The 23,998-nt window shown below is 45.5% G+C and overlaps 1 protein-coding gene across 2 annotated transcripts in view; it reads left to right on the forward strand.

Annotated features, from left to right (window-relative positions):
* Positions 1-23,589, forward strand: part of Fez1 (fasciculation and elongation protein zeta 1) — a 52,136-nt gene extending 28,547 nt beyond the window's left edge. For both annotated transcript variants that reach the window (XM_040729920.1, XM_021222859.2), the window contains 7 exons: positions 3,999-4,085; positions 7,925-8,093; positions 12,145-12,416; positions 14,248-14,328; positions 16,212-16,287; positions 20,787-20,852; positions 23,237-23,589. In XM_040729920.1, the coding sequence (XP_040585854.1) occupies positions 3,999-4,085; positions 7,925-8,093; positions 12,145-12,416; positions 14,248-14,328; positions 16,212-16,287; positions 20,787-20,852; positions 23,237-23,253 (768 nt within the window). In that variant the 3' untranslated portion in view covers positions 23,254-23,589. The remainder of the gene's footprint in view (positions 1-3,998; positions 4,086-7,924; positions 8,094-12,144; positions 12,417-14,247; positions 14,329-16,211; positions 16,288-20,786; positions 20,853-23,236) is intronic.
* The last annotated feature ends 409 nt before the right edge of the window (positions 23,590-23,998 follow it).

The following is a 23,998-nucleotide window of genomic DNA, read 5'->3' on the forward strand; positions in this document are numbered from 1 at the left end:
GGCCCATTTTAAGGAGCAAAATCAGGAGTAGTTACAAAGGAGGTTTAACAGAAGAGAGACAATCGGGAAATAAGGAAATACAGAAAAAAAACTCAATAAAACATCATGTGTCGCCGGGCGTTGGTGGCGCACGCCTTTAATCCCAGCACTCGGGAGGCAGAGGCAGGTGGATCTCTGTGAGTTCAAGACCAGCCTGGACTACCAAGTGAGTTCCAGGACAGCCTCCAAAGCCACAGAGAAACCCTGTCTCGAAAAACCAAAAAAAAAAAAAAAAAAAAAACCAAAAAAAAAACCATCATGTGTCAAAATAATAAAATAAAAAAAAAAAGAACATCATGTGTCAACATGTGACCAAGGAGGATCTGGGAGGGTAAAGGTATTCTCAACAAATCAGGGGCTGGACAGTAGTAACACAGCCTTTACTCCCAGCTCTCCAAGGCAGAGGCAGTCGGATCTCTGAGTTCAAGGTCAGCCTGGTCTACAGAGTGGTTCCAGGACAGGCTCCAAAGCCACATAGAAACTGTGTCTCAAAAAAAGAAAAAAAAAAAAAAGAAAAAGAAAAGAAAAGAAGGAAAGGAAAGGAAAGAAAAAAGAATAAAAAGGTTAAGTTCATGGATTAGGGAAGGAGGGAAGGTCAGGTTCCAGGAAACTATGGCTCCTGCCTTCAAAATGGAGTCAGGCAGGCTACTCAGGATTACAAGTATATACCACCGTACCTAGGTACATATTGCATTTTCATAGCCTTCATTTCAACCCTCGTATCTGAATTTGAGTTATGGACTAACATTGCTGTCAGAAGCTTATAAAAGTAACTCCAGGGACTGAAGAGACAGCTCAGTGGTTAAGAGCATGGGCTACTCTTCCAGAGGACCTGAGTTCAAGTCCCAGTAACTGCATGGTGGTTCGCAACCATCTAGAGTGAGATGTGATGCCTTCTTCTGGCATGAAGCGTACATGCAGACAGAGCACTCACATATAAATAAAACAAACAAACAAGCAAAAAAAAAATGTGACTCAAACTGAAAAGAAAATCTCCCTTTTTCTAGTAAGAGCCACACCGCCCGACCCTTGGGAACTTCTGCCGTGTCAGTGTCGCTGTGAACAAAGTGTGGCCCCAGGAGTTTTGTTCTGCCCAGTGGGGAGCCGTGGGAACAAGCGGTACCACAGGTGGTAGTCTTGGCAGAGACACAAACATATGGATTCCATCGCAGAAATAGATGCTGCCATCTGCCCGCCAGCTCCTCTGGTGATTCCCTCTCCTCTCTGCCTTGTCCCTTCTCCACGTGAGGACAGATGGCGTTCAAGATATACTTGCTTGATTTCTTTTTTATAGAGACAATGTCCGGGCTCTAGGCAGAGATAGGAGGGGATGTGCATGGTTAGGGGGTACCTGCCAAAGCAGAGCTCAAAGATGAAAGTTTTGAGGTTGGAATACACGACAGCTGGGACCTCACCCCCGGTGTTTCTTGTTAGAATAGGAAGACAGGCCCCGGGGGACAGACCAATCAACAGGTTAGCTCTTAGAGGCCGAGGAAAAGTGGTTCCTGCATGGGGAGTGGCTCTGTGGAGGGATTTCCTGGATCTCTCTTGCCAACTCCTGTGATTTTCAGCTGGATTCCTGGAAGAAAAGGTTCTTAGGTTGATTGGATGTGTGCAGGATGTGAATGTGAACCCTGGACTGTCACCAGTTTGCAATAAATATGGCCGGTGAGGCCAGGGTTGTTAACAAGTATCTTGTTGGATGTAGACACCTTCTGGAGTCTCAATAGTTGTAAACTTGTAGAGTCTTAGGATTATAGTATTTAGGAGACACGGGACAAATGAGTTAAACAGAATTCTCCTCTCAGTGTTTTTCTTAGGCTTTAGTTTGCCCTTTTTGTTCTTTTCCTTTGTTCCTTCCCTTCATCTTCCTCCTTGCCTTCTTCCTTCCCTCTACCCCTCCCTTCTTTCTTCTCCCTCCTTCCTTCCTTTTTTTTTTTTGACAAGGAGCTACTCTATGACCTTGGATAGCGTTGGACTTTCTGTAATTCTCCTGCCTCTGCTTCTGCAGAGCTGGGCTTACATGCGTGTACCACTCACACCTGGAATTATTGTTGCTGCTGCTTTGTTTTTAAACAGTATCTCATGTAACCTAGGCTGGCCTTGAAGTTGCTAGGTAGGGATAGTAGGAGGATGGTCTTAAATTCCTGATCACCTTGGGGCTACCTCCTAAGTTGCTGGGTAATAGGTTTTCTGTATCAAGATTGAAAGGGGGTAAACTAAACTCAAAGACTTCACTTTTAGAAATAAAGGGACCAAACCCTCACTCAGCCCCTGCTTTAGCAGCGATGACAGGCTACAGAAAAGACACATAGGCCTCTGACACAAGGAAACTCCAGATCTTCTGGCCTCCCAGAGTCTAGGGCCAAAACGGAACACAAAGAAACTCCAGACCCCCACCCCACCCTATAGATAGTTGGTTTCTGGGAACTGTTTGGTCACAAAAGAATCTCCAGGGGGAACCACAACCTCCCCTGTAGTCTCCAGGATATAGTTCTGAAAACTGTTGGTATCTATACACAACAGGCCACCTGCAAGTAACAAGACAATGCCATAGAAACCACAGAATGTTCCCTCTCAGCACTGACCAATGAAAATAATTGGTACACAGATATTTCATGCCAAAATATGACTTTGAGAAATTCTCCTAATTGTTTCTAAATGTCAACCAATCAGAAACCAACCTGTACCTGTAATCCTGTAACTTTTGTCTTTAAAACCTAGCAGTAGACAGAGAACGTCACTCCCTCTGGAGGCTGCTGCGTCAGCTTGTTAGGCCGGGACCCTGTCATGGTTTCAGTTTAGTGGGTCTGTTTTCCTGGTGGTCTCTGGGGATTTTACAACTTGGGCACAACAAAGATAACAGGTTTCTCGGATGCAGTAAGCCAGATCAAGTCGAACTGAAAAAGTAAAAACAGGTTTATTTGAGTACAGCCACTTCCGGGTGAGTTCTCCAGCCCCAGAGGGCCACACTGGAGAAGTCACACACCTGAACTAAAGCAGGGAGCTTATATAGCCTGTAATAGAGGGGTGATGACGTGTCCACTGTAAGCTAGGTTTGTGCCCAAGCATGCCAAAAGCTGAGCACTTTCGGGGTTGGGGGGATTTCGGTTGATGGCAACTTCAGGGGAGGAGCTGCCTTAGCTGCTGAGAATTTGGAACTGGGTTTTTTGTCATCTTTCTTGAAGATTCTCTGAGAGGGTGGCATTTGGGTTTTTGTTTGTTTGTTTGTTTTTTGTTTTTGGGAGGCTGTTCTGGACTCTGTACTCACTCTGTAGTCCAGGCTGGCCTCGAACTCATAGAGATCCACCTGCCTCTGCCTCCTGAGTGCTGGGATTAAGGCGTGCACCACCAACACCCGGCGAGGGTCGCATTTGGGAAGAAAGAGTTATAGGGCTTGGGAGGTTACAGCCGAACACTGGGCTCATAGGCATATACCATCACATCCTGGCTCAGTTTTTGTTTTAGTTCATGGGATTATATCCCATGTTGATTCATCCCCTATGAAACCCCACCTGGATTCCAAAGGCAGATGGCATTTTATCACATTCTAAAAGCTGTGACTGAATGGAAACAACCAACCCCTTAAAGTGCTCACTAAGATAAACATCTGGACACCCCTGCCCCACTGACACTACTTGAAGAATTGTATTTGCTGCATGAGCTGGATGTAATGTTACTCACTGTGAGAAGGTCCCTGCTTCGTGCAAGGAGTTAGAGAACACAGCTGATCCCCTTGAGTCCAAATGGTGTTGCTCACCACCACCCTATTGTCTTCTTCTGGCCATGCTGGCAATGCCTGTTGTGTGATGTAGCAGATTTGGAGCAAGATGAAACTCAGACTCCTCTCTGTGTTCCCTCTTCTGACAGTGGGAGGCTAACAGGGCCCTTCGGCTAGCTAGTCTAGGGGCAGAGGATCTACTGGTGATGGATAGAATGCCACTCCCCTTCTCCTTCAGGTCCACGAGAAGGAAGAGGAAGAGTTCAACGAGAAGAGTGAAAATGATTCTGGCATCAACGAAGAGCCGCTGCTCACAGCTGATCAGGTATGAATGAGAGCCCCCTCCCACGTCCCTGGAACCTTCTTTTAATAGGGAAAAGGTGGAAGACAGCACACTTGGTACATTCATCCAAGTCAGAAGAAAGATGCACAGTCTTGTAGGGCCTTGTTGATGAGTTCGGTACCTTTGATAAGAGGTTTAATTTCTCTTTATACCTCAGTTTATTTTACATGGACACAACTCCTAATACCTACATTAGTTGTAGCAGTTGACGATGAGACTTGGAGCCATGTTTAGTTTTCTGGCTTTACTTCCTGTGAAGCCTCATAGATTTCTTTCGTAAATAGATTTTTGTTTGTTTATTTGTTTCTGTTTCACAATTTTGGTTTTCTGAGACAGGATATCTCTGTAGAGCCCTGGCTGTTCTAGAACTTGCTCTGTAGACCAGGCTGTCCCAGAACTCAGAGATCTCCCTGCCTCTGCCTCCCAAGTGCTGGGATTAAAGGAGTGTGATACCATGCCCAGCTCTCTGAGGATTTCTTATACTTAGAGCTTGGACACTTAAGTTAGGAGGGGTCTTAAATGCTCCTTTTTTTTTAAGAAGCAGCAACAGATGAGGTTCCTGAGTAATGGATGTTTTATCACATCCTGAAAAGTTTTAGGCTTCCAAAAGGAGTCTTAGTCTTTATTTGGGGGGGAACCATGTTTCACTTTGGGGGACAGAGTTTATTATGTTGTCGTTTAAGTGATTTCTCACTTCAGAAGTGTTGAGTCTCCTTATTCACCTTCTCAGTCAACAAATAAGTGCTTATTTGGGTTGGACACCTTACAAATTTTCATGAGCTGTTCAGAATGCATACCACTGGAAACCAGCAGAGCCAGAAAGAGCATCTTAGTAGAGATATATGTTCGTGCCTATGACTGAAAGTGGGATTAATTTGTTTGTTTGTTTTTCTTTTAATCTCTTTATTTTGTAAAAAGTAGGATTTAACCAGGCGTTGGTGGTGCATGCCTTTAATCCCAGCACTTGGGAGGCAGAGGCAAGTGGATCTCTGTGAGTTCGAGGCCAACCTGGTCTACAGAGTGAGTTCCAGGACAGCCTCCAAAACTACAGAGAAACCCTGTCTCAAAAAGTAAAAAAAAAAAAAAAAAAAGTAGGTAGGATTTAATATGGGTAAAGAATAGGGTATTGGGACTGAAGAGGTGGCTCAGCAGTTAAGAGCACTGACTGCTCTTCCAGAAGTTAAGTTCTGAGTTCAATTCCCAGCAAATACATGGTGGCTCACAACCATCTGTAATGAGATCTGGTGTACTTAAAACACATAAATAAGTAAATCTTAAAAAAAAAAAAAGAATAGGGGATTGAAGGAAATCATGTCAAGAACAGGTACTATATCCTTGCTTGAAAACACAGTGCTTGGGAGGTGTGAGGGGGTCAGGAGTTCTTGACCAGCCTGTCTCAAACAAACAAACAAACAAACAAGCAAACAAAAACAAAAAAAACCAAGAGTATTGGGCGGTGGTGATGCATGCCTTTTAATCCTAGCACTAGGGAGGCAGAGGCAGGTGCATCAGAGGGAGTTCCAGGACAGGCTCCAAAGCTATGCAGAGAAACCCTGTCTTGAAAAACAAAACAAAATAACCCCCCAAACCCAATAAAACATATAGACACAAAATGAAATGACGTGTCTAAGACTTACTTTGTTCTGTCTTGCTTTGTTTTTGGCTGGCCTGGAACTTGTTATGTAGACCAGGCTGGCTTCAAATTAACATACCCAGCAAGGGCTAAACATCTTTTTTTAATAGATTTATTTTTATTTTACGTCTATATGTGGGTGATTTTGCATGCTGGTGCCTGGAGACGCTAGAAGAGGGTGCCACACCCCTGGAAGTGTTACAAGAGTGCCCAGGTGGGTGCTGGGAACTGAACCTAAGTCCTCTGGAAGAGCGGTAGCAAGCGCCTGTACTTGTGGCACTGCTACAGTCCCGAGCCAGAGGTTTTTATCGTGACTTGAAGGAAAGGATTGTACCTCAATGACAGGCTCTCTATTAGTCAAACAAAAGCTAGCGTAAGGTGGGAAGAGTTCATTTTGCTGCTAGTTTGAAGGTACAGTCCACTATGACAGGGAAGTCACGGGAGCAGGAGCAGGAGGCAGCTGGTCGCGTGGCCTGCACATTCAAGAAGCAGAAAGACAAATGCTGGTGATCAGCTCCTTTTCTCCTTTCTGCTTTATTTTCAGGACCAGGTTTTCCTGTGTAGTCCTGGCTGACCGTGAACTCCTTTTGTAGAGCAACTTGGCCTTGAATCCAGAGGTTCATCTGCCTCTGCACCCCCAGGTGTAGGGATTTAAGGTGTGCACAACCACACCTGGTTTCGTTTTTCTCAATTCTGTCCCCTCCAGGACTCCCTGCCCATAGAATGATGCTGCCCACAGTTAAGGTGGGTCTTGTCACCTCAATTCACCTAATTAGAACTACTCTGTAGACATGCTCAGAGGCTTGTCTCCCAGATGACTTAGAGGCTGTTAAGCTGACTATGACATTAACCATCACAGACACATGAGAATTACTCCCCAAGACTAGGCATATCCCAAATTTGCAGTTCAATTTGAGAGTTTGTGTATAAAAACAGGGATTGGCTGGGTGTGATGGTGCATGCCTTTAATTCCATCACTCGGGGGGCAAGAGGCTGGCAGATCTCAGTGAATTCGAGGCCGGCCTGGTCTACAAAGTGAGTTCAGGACAACCAGAGTTCCTACACAGAGAAACCCTGTCTTGAAAAACAAAACAAAACAAAACAAAAACCAACAAAAAACAGGGATTGTTTCAAAAGAAGAAACCCTAAATCCTGTTACTTCCAGTGCAGTCCAGCAGAAAGAGACCTACCTCCCAGATCACCATCTACAGGTGTCTGAGGTTGAGTCCCTCGCAGCACTGGGAAAAGAAAGACATGTCTGCATGTGCTGTTGCCATCAAGCTCATCCAGGCCCTCTTCCCCGTGAGGTCGTGGCTTACTCCCTTTCTTTATGTGCGAGCAGCTGGTGTCCATTCATCATTTTTGGTAGCAACTATCTTGACCCTCAACTTGTAGGAGCCGAGCCCCATTAACAGTCAAGTTCAGGCCGGGCGTTGGTGGCGCACGCCTTTAATCCCAGCACTCGGGAGGCAGAGGCAGGCGAATCTCTGTGAGTTCGAGACCAGCCTGTACTACCAAGCGAGTTCCAGGACAGTCTCCAAAGCCACAGAGAAACCCTGTCTCGAAAAACCAAAAAAAAACAAAAACAAAAAAAAAAACAGTCAAGTTCAGAGCTGGGTTCTTACCTAGTTTTTCGTTTTTTGTTTGTTTGTGTTTTCTCCCCAGACATTACCTTCTACCATTTTATGGTCTTTAGCTTCACTTTTTACTGGACAGCTTCAGTTTCCTGTCCAGGAGAGTTCCGGAGAAACAGCTGTTTTCCTCCCCAATTCGGGTTGTTCTGGGAATGTGTGTGTTCTTCCCCCTCCTCACCCCACTCTCCTGTTACAAGAAGCGTGACAATTAATGGACTGGGTTTTGTGTGGTAGTTGGGCAGATAAAATATTTTCCCACTTAGAAACAAAATGCTTAGCAAACTGAAGTAAATGTTTACTTCCAGGCAGCCCTGCTTCATTTCCTGAAAGAGTGGCTAATTTCCAATAATGCATTCCTCTAAATGGAGCACTTGGAAGAGGTTTACATGAGAGTGCTTTACATTAAAGGCAGAACATATGCCAGGCTTTGGTCGGGTCTATTTTTATTATTATCCAATATTTATGAAGACAGAGAACAAATTAGGAATGCCACTGAGTGCTCAAGTGAGCTGGGACACCCCCAGGAGGGAACGGAGTTTGTACTTTATCCGTAGGTGATTGAGGAGATCGAAGAAATGATGCAGAACTCCCCAGACCCTGAGGAGGAAGAGGAGGTGCTGGAAGAGGAGGATGGAGGAGAAGTCTCATCCCAGGCGGACTCAGTCCTGCTGCAAGAGATGCAGGCCTTGACAAGGACCTTCAACAACAACTGGTCCTATGAAGGTGAGGGCCCCTGGCAGGGCTTACTCAGGACCAAACACCTCTTTGGTGTCCCGTACTGCATTGTTTGTTTTTATTTATTTATTTATTTTTTGGTTTTTACGAGACAGGGTTTCTCTGTATTGTTTCAGAGGCTATCGGTCCAGCCCGGCCTCGAACTCACAGAGATCCGCCTGCCTCTGCCTCCCGAGTGCTGGGATTAAAGGCGTGCGCCACCACCGCCAGGCAATTTTTTTATTTTTATTTATTTATTTATTTTTTGGTGCATTGTTTGTTTTTTAGAAGGGTCTCCCTGTGATGCCTTGACTGGCCTGGAACTCAGTATACGGACCAGACTTGTTTTGATCCCACAGGGTTCTGCCTGCCTCAGATTAAAAGGCTCTGCCATCCGCATGAGTACTGTTTACATATGGCTGTCAGAACTTGGTCTTTGCCCTAGAGCAGAGTTTGCAAATCCAGGAGAAAGGCAACACCTTCCTGATTTGGTATGAGGAGAAAAGTCAGCATTTTCCAGAAAAAAATAAAATAAAATTCATGTGCTAAAGCAAACCAGACAATACTAAAGTAGAATGAATAGGCCTCCCTCTGAACCTGACAAGATGCAATCAATGATGCTACCAATGGGGGTGGAATGAATATATAAATAAACATATATATATATATATATATATATATATATATATATATATATATATGGGCAGAGGCTGTAGCTCAGTGACAGAGGAGCATTTGCCTTGCTTTCATGTGTGATATCCTAGTATCCTAGGTCCAAATTCTAATATCCTGTATGTGTATGTGTGTGTGTGTGTGTGTGTGTGTGTGTGTAGAGAGAGAGAGAGAGAGAGAGAGAGAGCAGAGACACAGAGAGAGACAGATACACACACACACACACACACACATATAGAATGAGAGCTAGTAGTCTTAATGTTTTCTATATGCCATCCTCAAATCAACCTCACACCATGCTTATATCATCTGGAGGTTGAATGACTTGTCCAAGCCCACAGTTGGAGAAACAGAACTTGAAACAAAAACTCAGAAATCCTCTCCACAAAAGTAGGGTGGGGAGCAATTTTATTACTGAGTAAGCATTAAATGAGAACAGTCTGCGTGTCACAGGCAGTCCTCCAAAGGGCAACGGACACCGAGGGAAACTGTACTCTTGTTATAACTAAGTGAATGGAACCCATTACCTTAAGTGGGTTTTGCAATGTGGAGTCAGGTGGTTGAGTTAGGCCCTGTGCTTCCAGAACAGTGGGAGATCAGGTTTTATCTGCCTTGATGATTACATTTCAAAGCAGTGGCTCCCACATCCCTGAAGGAAACCTTCCTGAACTGTGGAGATGGGAGGAGGCAGGAGGCTTATTTGAATTTTTAATATATATTTGAGGACAGAGAAATTCTCTCTCTCTCTCTCTCTCTCTCTGTGTGTAACGTGTATTCTTTCCGGCCAGCTACCTGGGTCCCACTACTTTCTCAGCCCCCAAATAACACACAAACACTATATTAATTATGAAGCTGTTGGCTGTTTGCTATGGTTTCTTAATGGCTAGCTCTGACTTAATTATTAACTCATAATTACTAATATATGTATAAGGACTTATCTTTCCGAGGATGCCATCTTGGCTTGCATCCTCTCTTCCTGGAATCACATGGCAACTCTTTCCTCTAGACTACATTTCCCAGAATCATCCTGGGCCCCTAGTCCCACCTATCTTGCTTCCCTATTGGCCAGCAGTGCTTTATTTATCAACCAATAAGACAGCATATACACAGGACATCCCCATCGTGTGTGTGTGTGTGTGTGTGTGTGTGTGTGTGTGTGTCTGTCTGTCTGTCTGTCTGTCTGTCTGTCTGTCTGTCTGTGGCTGGGAACTGAACCCAGGGCCTCATGCATTCACTCTCTCTGAGCTACACCCTCAGCACTGTTCCTTTCTTTCAGTGGGTAGAGTGAAGACCCCACTTTCAACTGACACTTTCCTCACACCTCCTATGCATTATAAGGGGCACTGCAAAGAGCTCTTGAAGCCAGGGAGGTTAATTCCGGAGCCCAGTCTTTTGATGCCTGTCTCACATTACCTCTCTAACACAGGTTTATAGTGATGACTGACTATACAAACAGCAGGCTGGATGAAGCGTGAAATGAAAATCAGCAGTGGTCCTAGGGATGACTGCCGCGGGAGGAGGCCTACTCTTACAGCGAGGTTGCTAGGAATAGGGGCTGTGGGGCTGAAAGAGAAGGCGCGTCTGTCAGGAAACCTGGGTCTAAATTTCGGGTGGAGTTGGCAAAAATGAAAGCACTGCGTCCTAAAAGCAAAACTGCCTGGCCCTGAGGAGAAGAGGCAGGCAGAGCCGCCAAAGGAAGCCAATAGGGTGATGGAGTGGGTTTGGATGCCTCGCTGCATTCACCACCCGCCCAGTCAGGCCATTCTCAGGCACACAAAGGGCCCAAACATAGAAGCACTCGGCAAAGCAGAGTGAAATGGCAAAAACACAAGAGGAGGACAGCTCAAAGAGCAAAACAGCAGGAAGAGCCAACGGAGTGAGCCAGACACCAGCTGAGGAGAGGGAAGGAGGGCACGGAGGTGAAACTAAAGCGGATCTCTAACTCTGTCTTACTAATGTGCTTAACCGGCATATGGCAAATTTATGTGTTTATGGAATACAGTGTCATTTGAAACACTTCAATGCTGTGTACAACATGCAATGCATATATCTAGTTACTGGCTTCTCTGTCATCTAACACATAATCACTTCTTTCTGATGGGGTTCTCTCTCTCTCTCTTTCTCTCTCTCTGTCACTCAGGGCTTTTTCCATGCTAAGCAAATGTTCTACCACCCACTCCATCCTCAGCCCTGGGTCAGGAAGATTTCAAATCCCTTCTGCTCACTGGATGTGGTAGCAAACACCTGTAATCCAGCATCCAGGAGGCTGAGGCAGGAGGAATGAGAGCTAAAGGCCATCCTTGACTGCATACTGAGACCTTGTCTCAAAAAACAAAACAGCTAGGGCTGGAGAGATGGCTCAGCAGTTAAGAGCACTGACTGTTCTCGGAAAGGACCCAAGTTCAATTCCCCAGCACCCACGTGACTTCTTACAACCATCTGTAACTCCAGTTCTAGGGAATCTGATGCCATCTTCCAGCCTCTGTGGGTACCAGCTTACATACAAGGTACACAGACAGACATACATGCAGGTAAAACACCCACATACATTTAAAAAAATCTCCCTACTGCTTTATTTTGTTTGTTTGTTTGTTAGTAGACAATGGCTCACTATGTAGCTCTGTCTGCTGTTCTAGAACTCTCTATGTAAGCCAGGCTGTCTTTGAGATTGACTTGCCTCTTATATCCAAGTGCCAGAATTAAAGGCATGTGTCACAATGCCTGGATCTCCTACCCTTTTTGAAGTAGTCAGTCAGCTGACAGTGATCTAAAGAAACTATACATCACACAGATTTAAGAGACACGATGTTAAAGGTATCCATGTCTGTAATCTCCAGTTCCCTTTCTTTGACTCTGGAAGTAGCCTGCTGATTGATAAGGCTTCATTTTTCACTCCCCTTCCCCAGTCTTCCCTGGGTCTCGCATAGTTTACAGTGTAGACTGAGGCATAAGACTATAACCCTTCAGGTCATGTTCATTTTGGTGTCAGCTGTCTCCATGACCTCTTGGGGAAAAAGAAGCACTACATCAGTGCTCATCACAGATACCAAAGCCTCAGTATGTCCCTCATCAGCATATTATGTGAATGTGACAGAGACGGAGGACAGATACACACAGACAGCAAAGTATCAAAGGCAGGCATGTCCTTAATGGGACAGCGTTCCCATGCTCCCTTGTGGACACTTTATTCTCCTCTGCTTTTTGAGTTGGGTTTTTCTCTTCTATACATGACAAAATGTCCTTTCCTCCTGGCCCTTCCCCTAAATTGTGACGGTCTTTCAGAGAAACTCTTAAGAGTTGGCGCCCCCCCCTCTAAGAATGGTCCCATCTCCAGCAGGTTCACGCTTGTCTGCAGATCTCACCCAACCCAGTTCATCTTCCTCTCTAGGGCTGAGGCACATGTCTGGGTCGGAGCTGACAGAGCTGCTGGACCAGGTGGAGGGTGCCATCCGTGACTTCTCAGAGGAGCTGGTCCACCAGCTGGCCCGGAGAGACGAGCTGGAGTTTGAGAAGGAAGTGAAGAATTCCTTCATCACGGTGCTCATTGAGGTTCAGAACAAGCAGAAGGAGCACCGAGAACTGACAAAGAAGAGGCGGAAAGAGAAGGGGCTGAGCCTGCAGAGCAGCCGGATAGAGAAGGGAAGCCAGATGCCTCTCAAGGTGCGTGAGCAGCCAGCCCTGTGAGCCCTAACCGTCACACGTCCTGGTACCTACCTGCAGCGGACCCCTCAACAGTTACTGAGTTCCAACCGTGTGAAGAACGCTGTGACAGGTAGTGGGTCAGGAGGGAAGGGGATGCCACCTGCTTGCCCAGCTTCCCCGAAGGCCTCTGGTCTAAGTGGAGGACAGGACGGATAAGCATTATTAGTAAGTTCTCCAGGCTGCTCCTTGAAAAGATGGAGCTCGGGATCTCTGCCCTTGGCATGGATTATTGCCCAGGCTGGTCCCTTTGAGGCATGTGTTGGCTGTTGTTGAGCTGTCTGAATGGCTGAAAATTGCTGGGGCCCTGCTTCGGTGGGGTTCAGGTCCCAAAGAGGATGTGTGGAGAGTTGGCACAGGGTGCGTGCCGATGGAGGGAGTCAGACAGGATCTGAGAGTGAATCAGGATGACTGCCAGTGTGCTTACTGAAAATAAAAATGCACCTTTTATACTCTGTAGTTGCTCATAGTAGTAAATGGGAGCTGGGGTGTGCCTTGAGATCAGGGGTTGAAGAAGCTGGCATTGATCTTGACAAGGTAATTGGCACCAATCATATGTTGTTGAAAGGGCCTCAAGTTCCTCCTGCCAGAGATAGGAATGTCTCTCTTTTTAGCAAGCAGGAACATCCTTTAAGCCCCTGATGGAATGGAGACTTGTCTAAATGCCTGACCTTGGCAAAGGACTTTCTGTGAGGAGCAGACACTACATAATAGGACATTGCAGTTTTTTGTATGACTTAGTTTATCCAAATAGATAAATCTTAAAGTGAGCAAAGACGAAGCTCGACAAACATTACTATGAGCCTGAATAGACCTTAGGAATTTATAAATCTTGATTATTAAATATACCTTTATTTATCAAGTATATGTTACTTATCTAAATTCTCTAGCAGCTTGATGTTAACTTGTATGGGAGTTGGCAGAGTCATCAGCTGTATGGTTCCACGGGGGTGGGGATTTTTTCCATAGAAGTCAGGTGTTGGTGGTACACACCTTTAATCCAAGCACTCAGTAGGCAGAGGCAGAGGCAGGTGGATCTCTGTGAGTTCAAGGCCAGCCTGGTCTACAGAGAATTACTTAAGAGTAATTTCCATAGAATTGCTTAAAGAGGCTGCCATTTTATACATTTTCATTTTTCAAAGCCCGCACAGAATTTCCCAAAGGGAAGACATAAGGAAACTCCCACAGCACACAGTGAGAATCATTAAACAGCAAAACCAAAAGGGTGCTGGAAAATCGTGATCTGCAAAGTCAAAATGCTGGAACTTTGTGAAGCAGCAATGGTCACCATGCAGTTCATGCCAGAAAGTGACCAGATGGCCTATTGGTTATTGACAGGATGGAGTCCATAGAACTATCTAAGTTGCTTTCAACACATCTTTGCCTAGCCCCATCACAGATCTATTGAATGAGGCCTGGGCCGTGTGACTCTTGGCCGGGCCACTTCAGATGCCTACCCTTCCTGATAGCTGCATTATTTGTTTCCCTCTACGGTCTTTTCGACCATTCCATCTTATCCTTCTTTACATGATACAGGGTGAAATGAAGATGTCTAGTGGGTCACAAAGGAGTCTTGTAACCTTTTAGGACTTACCAAGATGAATCTTGGAGACTGTTAACTCTTCTTGATTAAACTCTGGTCTATGTGTGCGAGCCATTGACTTACATTTGCTCTCTAGTCGTTGTGGCCATTTATCTAGGGCAGTGTGATAGCTGATGAGCATTTGAGCAAGGACACAGAAGTCACTGGGGCAGGAAGCCTTTGGTCATCTTGAGTGTGTTTCTTCCTTAGCGCTTCAGCATGGAAGGCATCTCCAACATCCTGCAGAGTGGCATCCGCCAGACCTTTGGCTCCTCAGGAGCCGACAGACAGGTATGTACAGCCCGTTTGCTCTTCTATTCTTCTAGACAGCTAATAGCTCAGCTTCCTCACTAGAAATGAGGGAGGTGGAGACACAACAGAGTTGCCCTAGAATTTGGGCAAGCGTGAGGTACCTTAGCATTTTCTTCCACTCTTAAGAAAGACACAGAAAATGTCTTTCAGGGGCCGTTTTGGTTTTCGACCTTTTATTCTGGGACATGAGTAAAACTCAGCACCAAATGTAGATCTATGAATTGGTTTGCATTAAGAATGAAATGCAGGCTGGACAGATGGCTCAGCTCACAACCAAATACACAAGAATAAAGTGTATTGGGGGAAATGTTTCATAATAGATCTCATCTTAGAGTCTAATCAGTTCTATCATATTGGGCAGTCAGCAGAGAGTGCCACCAATACTGCCTCTTCAGCCTCCAGCTCTGATTGTAAGTCACAGTGTGACATCTTTCTTGCCCCACATTTGTCAATAACTTGTAGTCAGCTTTGAAGTACTGCAGTGAAATACCCAAGGCAATTAACTTTAGAAAGAGCAAAGTGTTGCTCATTTATTTGTATTGGGTGGACTCATTGGTTTGGCATTTGGTAAGGTGGCACCATTGTGGAGGTGTGTGTAGGAACAAGCAGCCCCATGCTAAACTTGACAGAGAGAAGAAACAGAGACAGAATGGGGTGGGGCACATAAGAGTTAGAGAGAACACTTAATATCCTTTAAGGACCTGAATAATGATCTCCCCCTGGGCCCTACCCCTTAAAGGGCCATGGTGCATACCAGTACCATGACCCCTGGGGATCAAGGCTTTGCGTATGGACCCTTGGAAGACACATTACATCCAGACTGCAGCATCTGTGATGCAGCTTGCAATTCTGGCTACTAAGGCAGAGTTCAACACGTTTGCCTGTTATGTGCTGTGATCTGTTGCTAGGTTCAAAGGAGAAGTCCTAGGCCTCCCCACCTACCCCCATGGAGTACAAAATGTAGTGGACTTGACAGAGTGTGCACTGACAACTTTGAAAATGGGGATAAGTAATCATGAAGTGTGTGTGTTGTCTCAATGGCTGAAGCTGAATCCTAAGGGTTAGAATTGTACAAGCATAGCCTAGAAGACTAGGAACATCTAAACAGCCCTTCCTGTTCCTGGGAGAGCTGAGGTCCAGAGTTGTAGGGCAGCTTTCCAGGGTCTCACTACCAGTGACAGGACTCCTGGCCTTGAACTTATCACTTTGGGCTCCCTTGGGGCCTGACAAGATCTCTCTGGCATTCTGATATTTGATGCCCACTGGGTGGGTACCTCAGGGTTTGCTATGGCATAGGAAGGAACAAATCTGACAGTCAAGATTTTGGGTGGGGTGGATATGTCATTTGACAAAAGAGAAATAATTTCTTCTCAAATTACACTGTGAAGACTAAAACTGTAGCCACTGCCCCTGCTATTATCTTCTAGGAGGGGAAAAGCTCCCTAGGGTTCTGAGAACCAAAAGGATGTTAGCATATTAAGAATGTAGAAGTTGATCTGGATGGTGGTGGCTCACACCTTTAATCCCAGCACTTGGGAGGTAGAGGCAGGTAGATCTCTGTGAGTTTGAGGCCAGTCTGGTCTACAGAGTGAGTTCCAGGACAGCCAGGGCTACATAGAGAAACTCTGTCTTTAAAAAAAATGCACAAGTTATGGCAAAGGGAAATTTAATATGGGGAAAGCCTTACTTTAGAGATAATACACAAGGAGGCAGAAGAAAGCTTTGAAATATCGGTGTGCTAGTGACCATGAATATTACCCAGATTATAAAGAAAAGCATGGTCTCTGTAGAAGCTGCCCACTGTGCCTCAACCCAAGAAAGACCAGAGACTCAGGCTCTGCCCGCCCTGTTTGTTTTGGCAGTATCTGAACACAGTCATCCCTTACGAGAAGAAATCCTCTCCTCCCTCCGTGGAAGACCTGCAGATGTTGACAAACAGTGAGTTCCTCTTCCTCAGCCCCAGGCCCGGGATGTCACCCATCTTGCCTGTGCGCCTCTTGTCATCAGTTCCCAGGTTTCTCTAGGATGACTTTGCATGGGGCAACATTGTCTACATGTTGCCTATATCCTCTTGAACAAGGCAAAAATTTCAGTAGTCTGAACTCCAGGTTTGGGGTTTTTTTTGTGTGGGGGGGTGGGGAGGGACTAGAGTGATGGGGTGGGTGGGGTTTTCTGTTTTCCCTTCAATTCCCTGAGCTTCCTCTTCTCTACCTCAGCTGTCTACATCTGGGCCCCTTGGATCAGAGAGCTGTCAGTGGAGCCCTGTTGTACTCTTAATGTGAAGCAAGGCTTTGAGTGGGGGGAGGCTGCTTGGAAAGAATGGAGTATAGTTTTCCTTCCAGAGAATGACTGCCTCTTCTCTACTTAAGCTGCTTTGTTCTGCAGTGATAGATATTTTGAGGAGTGGGGGAGAAGCAATGTGTGATAAAGCGATTTTTGTAGGCAGAGTCCATGTATCTATGTATCTCTCTCTCTCTCTCTCTCTCTCTCTCTCTCTCTCTTTCTCTCTCTCTCTCTCTCTCTCTCTCTCTCTCTATATATATATATATATATATATATATATATATATATATATATATCAGCCCCCAAAGGGCCAGCGTCTATAGCGGTATCGTCTCAGCTTTCTTAGAAGGAGAAAATCCTAGACCGAGACTTGGTGATATGCTCAGTGGATCAGATAGAAACCCCATTTTCCCAGGGAACCGAGCTTGCCAAAGGACAGCTCACAAGGCTGCTCAGTGCACTGTGGCTGCCCTGGAGGGGATGGGCCAGTGCCAGTCTACTGGTCATGCTAGAGACAGGGAGAGGGACCTTTGCTCAGCCTAGGAAGACAACTGTCCCCTACTCTGCTCCATGCCACAGTTAAGGGCGAAGAAAGGCTTCCTTTCTATCCATCTAGAGAACACGAGCAGGAGTGTGCAGCAAACAGATCCTGCCAGCACCCATAGCCATCATGTCCTTGAGAATCAGGGATCTTAACTGCCAAGCGCTTTTGTCTGCTCTGTTTAGATTTCTACATTTGTGTAAAATATGCACTGAGTTTTGCTTCTCAGTGCTATGAATCAAACCTAGGGATTTGGGTGTGCTACTCCAGAGCTATGCCCTCTGTATTTTAACCTTGAGACAGGCGCTGCTCCCGAGTGCTGGGATTAAAGGTGTATGCCACCACCACGGATCAGCAGCCATAAGTTTTCTTAATGAACCATTTAAAAGGTGTATTATTATTTCATGTGCATGAGTGTTTTTGTTCACGTGTGAGCGTACCACATGTGTACAATGCAGAGGTCAGAAGAGTACTCCATGGAATTTGAGGTCCAGAAGTTGAGACTTGCCATGTGGGTGCTGGGAACCCAACCTAGGTCGTCTACAAGAACATCAAATGCAACCTCTTTTAGCCCCATGGTATATCTCAGTGGTGAGCACTTGCTGAGCATTCACAAGACTCACATTTGGTGTTCAATATTGCGCGCGCGCGCGCACACACACACACACACAGCATTTACAGGTGCTTATCTTTTCACAGCAGTAAATATTTGAAAGATAACTTGGACAAATTTCAAAGGTTTCTTTACATAAAGTTCTTTTTTGTTTGTTTTTCGAGACAGGGTTTCTCTGAATTGCTTTGGAGGCTGTCCTGGCACTAGCTTTCTAGACCAGGCTGACCTCAAACTCACAGAGATCCTCCTGTCTCTGCCTCCCAAGTACTGGGATTAAAGGTGTGCGCCATTAACGCTTGCCTAAAAACTGTTTTATAAGAGAGAGAATTGCACTAGCTTTCTATATATGAGTAATGAGGAATGAATAGTTCTTCCCTTTTTCAAGAGCCTGGTTAGAACTTTACATACGCCGGCACTCAAGAGGAAGAGGCAGGCAGATCTCTATGAGTTCAAGGCCAGCTTGGTCTACAAAGTGAGTGCCAGGATAGGCTCCAAAGCCACAGAGAAACCCTGTCTTGAAAAACCGAAAAACCAAACCAAAACAAATAAACAAACCAAAAAAACCCCAGTTTTTTATTTTTCAATTCTTTAAAAAAGAAGAGTGCCAGTCAGGGAGGTGGCTCAGTGGGTAAAGCCTGGGGATCTGAGTTCAATCCCAGAGCCTACATAAAGGTAGAAGGACAGAACCTCTAATCTCCACATAGGACCCGTGGCCTGAATGCACACAAATGCACGAGCACACACACACTAAGTAAGTGTTATTTTAAAACCATAACCAGTGTACCCATCGTTAGAATATGGGAAAGAGAACAAAGCCGTTCGGTGTACTGGTCAGTTTATGTAACTGTGACAAGATGCCTGAGAAAACAGCTTTCAGGGGCGAAGGTTTATTTTGACTCAGTGCTTCAGAGGTTTCAGTCCATCTGCTTGGCTTATTGTTTCTGGGTCCATGGTGAGACAAGAGTGTCATGGAGGAGAGGGTACAGTGACCAAGAGCTGCTCATTTCATGACTGCTGGGACTCATACTCTATCTAGGTCTCACCTCCTAAGTTTCCATCACCTGCCGATAAGTCCATCAAAATGTGGACCTATCAGTTCATTGGTAGTTCAGAGCCCTCATGACCCAGTCATGCCCCCAAAGCCCCACCTCTGAACATTACTGAATTAGAATCCAAACCTCAGTGCATGAACATTTGGGGGACATTTCAGATCAAACCATAACATTCATTTCCCCCATCGTCATGGTTACTACTGTGGCATTTTACCTGTATTTTACAAGCTTCCCAGATAGTTGCAGTTTCATGAGCTGCAGAGGTTTAGTTTATTGTATTAGTTGATGTGTATGGGTGTCTTACCTACCTGTATGGCTGTGCAGCACTTGCATGCATCAGATGGGAGACAGCATCAGATCCCTTGAACCTGGAGTTGCAGGTGGTTGTGAGCCAACGTGTGGGTCCTGGGAATTCAACTGGAGACCTCTGGAAAAGTGGTCTGTGCTCTTAAATGCCGAGCCATCTCTCTGTGAGTTTGCATCTAAAAATACAGCACAGAGCCAACAAAGATGGCTCAACAGGTAAGGCCCTTGCCACCACACCTGGGGACCTGAGTCCCGTCCCTGAGACCACATAGTAAAGGAGAGAACCAAGTTCTCCTACAAGTTGTCCTCTAACTTCCGCATGCATGCCCTGGTATACACACCCACCCACCACACTACATGTAGTTGAATTTTTTTTAGATACAGCAGAAAGCAAACAGAAGAAACTGGGATCCCCAGCATCTAATTCCATTGAAATGACTATGTTTCCAAAATCATAAAGGAAACAAAACCCTGATAGACTGTGGGTTCAATCTCTTCCCTGAGGCCATGGCTGGTGATTTGTATCATCATCATATCGGGTCCTGTTCTTCACTTGGTTATGACCCTGTTCCAAGTTTCATCACCCAGACTCAAAACCAGGAAAACATGGACATGGATCTGGGATCTCAGAAGCAGATCTGGGATCCCACTCTTGTCATGGTTGCCTCCTGACTCAGGGCCCGCAGATCTTCACTGTTCACTCTGCTTATAAAAGTGAGTTACAGTCTCACTCCTAGAAAATGCAGTTTTACCATTTGCCTGGGTCTGAGGCATCAGGGTTCTTGACCTGGCTGTACTCATGTCAACAAATACATTCACTCAGGACTTCATTTCCTCCCCACAGGACATAACATAGAATAAAGGTTTGTTGGATAAACTTCATTTGTGGTCAATAAACTGGAAGTGAAGATTATTACAGTAACATTTTTTAATGTGAGTAGAATATTCTTAAAGACGGTTTCATAACCAGGCATTGTGGGGAATGTCTTTCATTCTAGCACTCCAGAGGCTGAGGCGGGTGGATCTCTTGTGAGTTTGAGGCTATCCTGGTTTACATTGTGAGTTCCAGGCCAGCCAGGGCTACATAGTGAAACCCTATCTCAAAAACAAAACAAAACAAAACAGCACAGTTACATTAGTGATTCAGCAGTTAATATCTAACATTTAGGTTGACCATGTCCAAAGACTGATCTTATCATTTTGGGTCATTGCTTCATTTCCTTTTATTAAAGATACACATTTGGTAGATGTATGGAAGTTATAGATGAGCCAAAAGGGGAAAGTCGAAAGAAGTCACTGGTGGGTCCACTCTCTAGAAACCATCCTATGACTCTCTGTGGGTATTTTCTCTCACGCCAAGAGGGCTGTGTCTACTTGTGCTCAACAAACACCAGGTTTCCTCAGATCATTTCTTTTTCGCTTAGGGTGGAAGTTGTCTAGCCTTAGAAGCAATCTCCATACCCTGACAGTGTCTTAGCCCATTTCTCCCCCTCTCTCCTCCTCTAGTTCTCTTAGAAGCAATCTCCATACCCTGACAGTGTCTTAGCCCATTTCTCCCCCTCTCCTCCTCTAGTTCTCTTAGAAGCAATCTCCATACCCTGACAGTGTCTTAGCTCATTTCTCCCCCTCTCTCCTCCTCTAGTTCTCTTCGCCATGAAGGAGGATAATGAGAAGGTGCCTACTTTGCTAACGGACTACATTTTAAAAGGTGAAAACAGTTGCCCCCCTCCCCACACAGAAGGGGGCCTCTGGGCTCCCAATCCAGCTGTGGAGCTCATGCTGCAGCCCCCATAGATCAACCACCCCAGGCTGACCAGGCGGTGGTCATATAAGCTACACGGTCATCATGAGAGCTTCACGGTAACGGGTGTCACTAAATAGGACTGGGGAGATTCTGTTACTTCAGGTCACCAGTGTGTGTCCTAAAGAACAGGACACCAACAAAGAAAGGATGTACTATGGAAATCCTGTGGCTTTTGTGCCCTCATATGTAGTTGGGAAAAACAAAGTCTGAAAATAAGTTAATACTTTCTGCATTAACTTGAAAGGTGAATGGTGTCAAGTTTGTCTTTTCATAACCTTTTATGGGAGGGAGTACAGCTGGAGACCCAGGGCTTGTACATACTAGGCAAGCATCCTTCCATTGACCTCTAATTTCTTTTTGAACATTTTACTATGGAAGTTTTCAGTGCAGGCAACAGTAAAGAGGATTGACTCACTGCTAGCTTTTTTGTTTTTTACTTTTTATTTATTTTTATGTGTATAGGTGTTTTCCCTGCATGTGTTTGTTTTCCTCATGTATGCCCAAAGAAGCCAGAAGAGGGCATCAGGTCTCTTGGGACAGGAGTTTAGATAGTTATGAGTTATGAGTTATGTGGACTCCAGGAATTGAACCTGGGTCTTCAGGAAGAACAGCCAGTGCTCTTAACTCCTGAGCCATCTCTCCAGCCCACACCAGACTTTTACTCCTACCCAAAAATTTTGCTTTGAAGCAGATTTCTGTTAGTATTTTTTCATTCATAAATATCTCAGTGTAAATTTCTAAAACCTGAAAGTTGGACATATGCCCTTATGTCATTATCACAACTAAAGAGTTAATGCTGGTTGTAGAGTTAAGATTGGTTGTAGTGGCCGGGCGTTGGTGGCGCACGCCTTTAATCCCAGCACTCGGGAGGCAGAGGCAGGCGGATCTCTGTGAGTTCGAGGCCAGCCTGGTCTACAAGAGATAGTTCCAGGACAGCCTCCAAAGCCACAGAGAAACCCTGTCTCGAAAAACCAAAAAAAAAAAAAAAAAAAAAAAAGATTGGTTGTAGTGTGCTTGCCTGGCAAGTATGAGGCTCTGGGCTCCATTTCCAGAACAATGAAAAGAAAAGAGGGAAGGCTACAAGGGCAAAATTAAGCATTGTGTGTGTGTCACTGGTGACCTAATCTCTGTTCAGATCACCTTGTTATTTGTTTGCATCAGGACCTGATGAAGTTCCATAAAATTTTACGATTTATCTCCTAAGTCTGTCTCTGTCTGTCTTTGTGTCTCTGCCCTCCCCCGCATCCCCAAGGGTCTCAGGTAGCCCAGGTTGGTCTCAAACCCTCTCTGTAGCTGAGGAAGACCTTGAAATCCTGCTCTTCCTGCCTCTACCTCCCAAGTGCTGGATTACCACCATGCTCAGCCAAGAATTTTTAAAAAGCAAAAAACAAACAAACAAACAAAAAACCCACAAAACATATATAGCCTTCCCTTTCCTTCTTCTTCATTATTTAGATTCACTTGTTAAATTATAGAATGTCTTTGTCCTAGATTCTGCCTAATTTCAGCTCAAGGTATAACAAGGTATAATGCAATCAATTTGCCTGTCTCCTTTATTTATTGTAACTGATGGAGCAAGAGGCTTGATGAGGTCCAGGCTCGGGACTTTAGCTAAACACCAACCACACGATGGGTTGCTGCAGACCCCGGGTGAGGAGCCCTACACTGTCTGGTTGTCTTCTTTTTGTATGCTCCTGGCCATTGATGACCACACATTGTCTGGACCTATCACCTTTGAGTCCTTGCTCCTCATCCACACAAAACCTAGAAGAGTTGCAAAAGGCTTGTGGCACCTGGTTATGAGATCCCAAACTGTACTCTTTTCTATGAGGATCAGAGAGATTAATATTAAATTTCAATAGGATAAAAATCAGGAAGAGCTCGTGACCCTTAAGGACTCTGCAAGAATAGAAGTTTTTCAAAGAAGTGTGTCAAGATGGGTTATATGAGGTTGGTGAGCTGCAGGCTAGGCTGTGACCCACTGAAATGTCAGTGAATTTATAAAAGTAGTATATTGATGGGGTGTATTTTACAAGTCTCTCAGCAACCCTATGAGTAGCTCAGGTACTCCCCTAGTGTAGGCATGATCAGGCAAGGTATTGCCTGAAAGTCACAGCTTTAGATCCATGGGTCCTCGAGTCTGCAGGGTTTGCTCATTGTGACAGACACCTGTCATTCTCTTCTGTTCCTGGAAAGATGACTCAGGGCTGCAGCCATTGCCTGGTCCGTGGGGGTGGCTCTCTGCACAGCGTGACCCCTACATGACCTCTGTCCTCTTCTCCTTTCAGTGCTCTGTCCGACCTAACCTCACCTTTGGAGCAGCCTCACTGCAGGAGGTCACTGAGCAAGAAAGTCACTCCATCACTGGGATTGCATGACACCACGTAACCTCCGGCGTGTATTTAAACATGTATAGCTTAACCAGGATTAAACATGAGCAACCGCGCACGCGCGGGGTCCTTTGCTGTTGGCTTCTAGTGCTAGTAATCATTGGATGCATGATCGGGCGCAGGACGCTGCTTCGTCTCCACCTGTGTTGGGGAAGGCAGGTGCCCTAGCCACTCATTACGTAGTCTGGCTCCAGCCCTCCACCCAGCTTATACTCTAAGACTAATTTTGAAATAAACTTTCATTTAATTAATATTCTTCATGCTTTTTGGAGAGTGGTGTCCATTGGCTCCGTGTTCCAAAGCCTCTAGGGAAATGATGCATGGCTGTTCTCCAGTGCTGGCCTGTGATCACCGCACTGATGCTCTGTGGTGGGTACGGGTGGGGTCACGTGATGTGGTCACGTGATATGGTGAGGCTGCCTACACTACAGAAGGAGGCCCTCCGTAGTCCCTTAAGTCTCACTGCTTGGCTATGTTATTTGGGGGTAGAAACTAGCTGGTCTGAAGCTAGGCAGAGATGGAGAATCCCAGGGATGAGCCAGTAAGTGGTGTGTTTGCAAGGCCTTCTGGGGGGGATGTCAGGTTGAACTGGGGGGGGGGGCTGGAGGGAAGTAGCTCTGCTGACCTCAGCTACCTGGGAGGATGCACCTTTTTTCCTGC

The sequence above is a fragment of the Mesocricetus auratus genome, unplaced genomic scaffold, assembly GCF_017639785.1.
Source record: "Mesocricetus auratus isolate SY011 unplaced genomic scaffold, BCM_Maur_2.0 Super-Scaffold_100022, whole genome shotgun sequence".
Lineage (NCBI taxonomy): Eukaryota > Metazoa > Chordata > Mammalia > Rodentia > Cricetidae > Mesocricetus > Mesocricetus auratus.